Source organism: Limulus polyphemus, unplaced genomic scaffold, assembly GCF_000517525.1.
Source record: "Limulus polyphemus unplaced genomic scaffold, Limulus_polyphemus-2.1.2 Scaffold7940, whole genome shotgun sequence".
NCBI classification, from domain to species: domain Eukaryota; kingdom Metazoa; phylum Arthropoda; class Merostomata; order Xiphosura; family Limulidae; genus Limulus; species Limulus polyphemus.
This window is the reverse complement of record NW_013673550.1, coordinates 8,484-12,754: the sequence shown is the minus strand read 5'-3', so window position 1 is coordinate 12,754 and position 4,271 is coordinate 8,484. Positions and strand designations below refer to the sequence as shown.

Genomic DNA, 4,271 nt, shown 5'->3' with positions numbered 1-4,271 from the left:
TTAACATGGATATGAAGGGAGAAGGAGTGTTTTCATGTGACATTTAACATGAGATTGAAGGAGGAGGAGTGTTTTCATGTGACATTTAACATGAATATGAAGGTGGAGGAGCGTTTTCATGTGACATTTAACGTGTTAGTTTTGAATTTAGCGCAAAGCTGCATGAGGGATATCTATGCTAGCCGTCCCTAATTTAGCAGTGAAAGGACTGTAGGGGAAGCAGCTAGTCATCACCACCCACCGCCATCTCTTGGGCTACTCTTTTACTAACGAATAGTGGGATTGACCGTCACATTATAACGTCCCCACGGCTGAAAAGGCGAGCATGTTTAGTTGAACGGGGATTCGAGCCTGTGACCCTCAGACTGCGAGCTGAGCGTCCTTTCCACCTAGTCATTCTTTGTCAGTGAATATTTCTGGTCGTACGTTGTTTTATTCTTACTGTTTCTTTGTACAATGAGTGCGTTTGCCTGTTAGTTTCTGTTTATAAATTGATAATTAAAACTGTAATTATTTAATAATGATTTAAACAACTATGCATATCGTTTTCTATTGGCGTCAATAGAGACTTCGATTAAATTATTTCCCAAGAAAAAGTCTGTAGCTACAACGTTAGCACAATGCCACCACCGCTCCCGGAACCATCTAGTAACAGGGCCATTGACATCCTGTGCCATCTGGCGGAGGCCTCCGTACTTGTCTAAAATTACACCCAAAGTCTGAGGTGTGAGTGATGCCATGGCTGCCCAAAGAAAGTTGTATTTATACTTGCATACTCCGTTGTTTAGGTAATTTTCTAGACCTTCCAATGTATCTTTATTCGCCCATAGATGGGATACTGACTGGAACAAAAGGTTGCTTTCAACTCGTTGTGGTGCACCGTACCCTACTAGAACACGTTTATTAGTCTTCCACATATCGTTTAGCGTGGTGCTTAGGCCTGAAGATAGAGGCAACATGTACTCTCCTATCTCCTCAATTATCATTGTCATCACATCCTGGTGACGCTCATCTGCAAGTCTTCCTCCGAATCCAGAAGTGAATCGGTGAAAATCAACGATCAGTATTTCGTTTGTGGCATCCAAGAACTGTCGAATCTGTTTAAGAACTTCTCGCAGAGAAGGTTGGCTGCGGAAAGAGTCGTGGTAAATCCAGTATTGCTCACTGCTGTTAAACATTTTAGACCAACCGATACGCAAGTCAAGGAATCTAATGCCATAGACTAGTTGGTTCCATACGTCTTCGTCCTGGCAGATTTGGTAGCGAGAGATGATATGATCTTTGACCGAGTCGTACTCTTGGTGACTTCCAGAGTTGTGAGTACCAGGAAGCATTACATTTAGTAGAGTTTGGTCTCCGATGACGTCACGCATCTCGTACATCCAGTTAGGCCTGCCGCGAATGCAGTTACTGGCGAGAAGCCGATCTTGGTAAACGAGACCAATCCAGTATCCCTGGCAAGCATCTGTTAAATTCCCTGGTAAGAATTCTGGTCGATGATAACTAACTTTCGTCTCGTAATGGTCCTCTTCAGACTCGCTTGTGTACACTTTCTCTAGTGCATCACCAATGTTTTTTTCTGGATCATGGTCGAACAATCCCACCCATGTAGACTGGTCAGACACAACGTCTGAGGGTACACTGTGCCAGTTGAGTTCCAGTTGACGATAGGTGATCTTTCCCATAAAGCTCTTCGATGCCAAAGATGATACGGTCAGAAATACACTCGGGACGTCCACATCAGACTCAAGCCCAAGATATCCTAATAGGCAAAAATTTGTTCAGTATTAACTCAAAAAAGTGGGATAAATACTGGCTGTCTAATACTTTTATATCTTTAAACACTTGTATCATTTCAAATTGTGATTTCTAGAACTTTAAAAATCATAACTTATATATAAATAAATCATATTCGCGATGCATGAATGTACAGACAACATTATTTTAAAACATATTATTGGAATATTTAGTATTGCTCAAGATATAGTATTGAAATACCTAGGGTTGAGTAACATAAACTATTGGAATACCTAGGGTTGAGTAACATAAACTATTGGAATACCTAGGGTTGAGTAACATAAACTATTGGAATACCTAGGGTTGAGTAACATAAACTATTGAAATGCTTGGGATTGGACAACATATATTATTGAAATAACTATGATTGTAGGCTACTTGTGACCTAGTGGTTAGCGTGCCGGGGTGAGGAGCCGAGGTTCGTGTCTCGCTACGTCCAAAAAAACATCGCGCTCTACAATTTTTGGCCGTGAGGACTATTCAGTCTGATTAGAGTAACCCAAAAGTTGGCGGTGAACGGTGTTTCTTAGTTGTTTTCCATCTAGTCTAGCGATCTAAAGTTATGAATGGACAGCTAGCGACTGAGTAAGGTATTACAATATTTAGGAATGAGAAGTACGTGCTACTGAAATGCCCCGGATTGGGCAGCTTTTGTTGTTGTTTTAGCGCAAAGCTATACAATGGGAAATAAAATCCTAGATTTTAGTATTGTAAGTCCCTAAAGTCAGCCAGGGATGGATTGACTCATCGGAACACTGGGCCGGTGCATTTGACTCATTCTTAGAAACTCGTGTTAAATTTTAATTGTTTAGCCCAATATGCAGCATGTGATATCGCCCAGGCTGGTCCCTAAGTACCAATCCGCCCCTGAAGTTACCGTTGACCCACCGAGGGACTACATAACTTTTAAGCAATAATAAACGGTTAAGTATTCATAACTTGGAACTTCAATTCCTTATTTTTTTCGGGGGTGGGTGTGAGGTGGATGAATCTAAATTGTTAATCCATAAAATACCTTACAGATACAACTGGGTTAAACGGCCAAGTCAAATAACCCAGAGGTTCAGGTGAACCCCCTCCCTAATTCGGAACTACTCTCCAGACGGAAGACATTCAGCCAACAGCAACTGTCGTTAGGGCTGTTTTATTGTCGGACAGGTAAAGTCGGCAGTTAACGGATGCTTTTATTTACATTTCTATATAACATTTTGTCTGGAAGAGAGGGGGGAAGCTATTTTATAAATGGAAAGAGTAATATCAACATACAGGGTACGTCTTGATTAACATTCGACTACAGGTTAAATGTGTTAACTTACGACGTATTCTCGATAGAAGTGGGATTCCTACTGCATCCTGGCCACACAGTAGAAGAACAGCTGACAAAACAAAGAACCGTTTGCTGATCATTTTCTGGTATTCGTTAGCTCTGGAAACGATAAATGGAGTTAATCTGGGCACGTATATATAGTTTTATATGTGTATAACTCTGGAAGATTTGAATAATTATCAAATACATTTAATTATTATTAATTTCACAACTTAAAATGCGATGCCTTCTTCACTGTGAATATTCTCAAAAAAAAAGAAGAAGAAAGAAAGATTCGTTTCGAAAAAAATAAAATCTTTAATTATTTCTTCAAGGACAAAACAAGAAGATGATGTTAAATTATAGCTGATGTGAAAATAAACGTGGGGTTAACAAATACATTTTGGATGATTTAATGAAGTCGTTTTTTTATAAACGTCTTTAAAATAAATATTAGCTCATTATGGGTGTTATGATATCACACTCCTCCTCCTTCATATTCATGTTAAATGTCACATGAAAACACTCCTCCACCTTCATATTCTACTTGTGTGGAGTGGAAAATAAATATGTGAATATAAATGTAATAAATTAATAATTAAAGAACGTGATTTATTCTAATGTTAAATCCAAATCCATGAATCACTAGAGATCTTACCCTAACGTCAGAATATTAGACATCTTATAAAGTATTCTAAAAGATCTCTTAAAATACACGAGCATCGACAAATACTAACAACTCACTTTTTTTTTTTTTCGCTCATTCTTTTTCAATTTTTCTCGTCAGTTTTGGTCTGCTGTCTGTTTCTTAACCAGTGTCTATGTTCCTTTGTGTTGTCTGTTTTATATAAATAGGGTGTCAACAAGAGTTCTCCTGGTGTCTATGTTCTCTTGTGTGGAGAGGAAAATTAAAGTGTTAACAAGTGTTCTCCTGCTGCTGTCTGTTTGTTAATCTCTGCTGTCTGTTTCTTAACCTGTGTCTATGTTCCCTTGTGTGGAGTGGAAAATTAAAGTGTCAACAAGAGTTCTCCTGAGATGACTTGTTGTGAAGTTTCAATAGTACCGTTGCCCGTTAGATGAAACACCAAAATTTTGTAAGGATTCACTCGAGTCCCAGTTATTGGTTTTCGACTAGGAAGCATCTTGAATTTTGCCTGATATCCATGTT

The 4,271-nt window shown here is 38.9% G+C and overlaps 1 protein-coding gene across 1 annotated transcript; it reads right to left on the bottom strand.

Moving 5' to 3' along the window:
* Window positions 1-246: 246 nt before the first annotated feature.
* On the bottom strand, window positions 247-3,229 carry LOC106474990. Its single transcript, XM_013935689.2, has 2 exons — window positions 3,114-3,229; window positions 247-1,762 (listed from the first exon to the last, which is right to left on the bottom strand). The coding sequence occupies exons 1-2, from the start codon at window positions 3,202-3,204 to the stop codon at window positions 534-536; spliced, it is 1,320 nt and encodes a 439-aa protein (XP_013791143.2). The 5' UTR covers window positions 3,205-3,229; the 3' UTR covers window positions 247-533.
* Window positions 3,230-4,271: the final 1,042 nt, after the last annotated feature.

Bases quoted from the DNA above. Each gene is read 5' to 3' on its own strand.
- LOC106474990 (XM_013935689.2), bottom strand. From the start codon at position 3,204: ATGATCAGCAAACGGTTCTTTGTTTTGTCAGCTGTTCTTCTACTGTGT. The intron at 1,763-3,113 runs GTAAGTTAACAC...TTTGCCTATTAG, and splicing joins ACTTCTATCGAGAATACGTC to GATATCTTGGGCTTGAGTCT.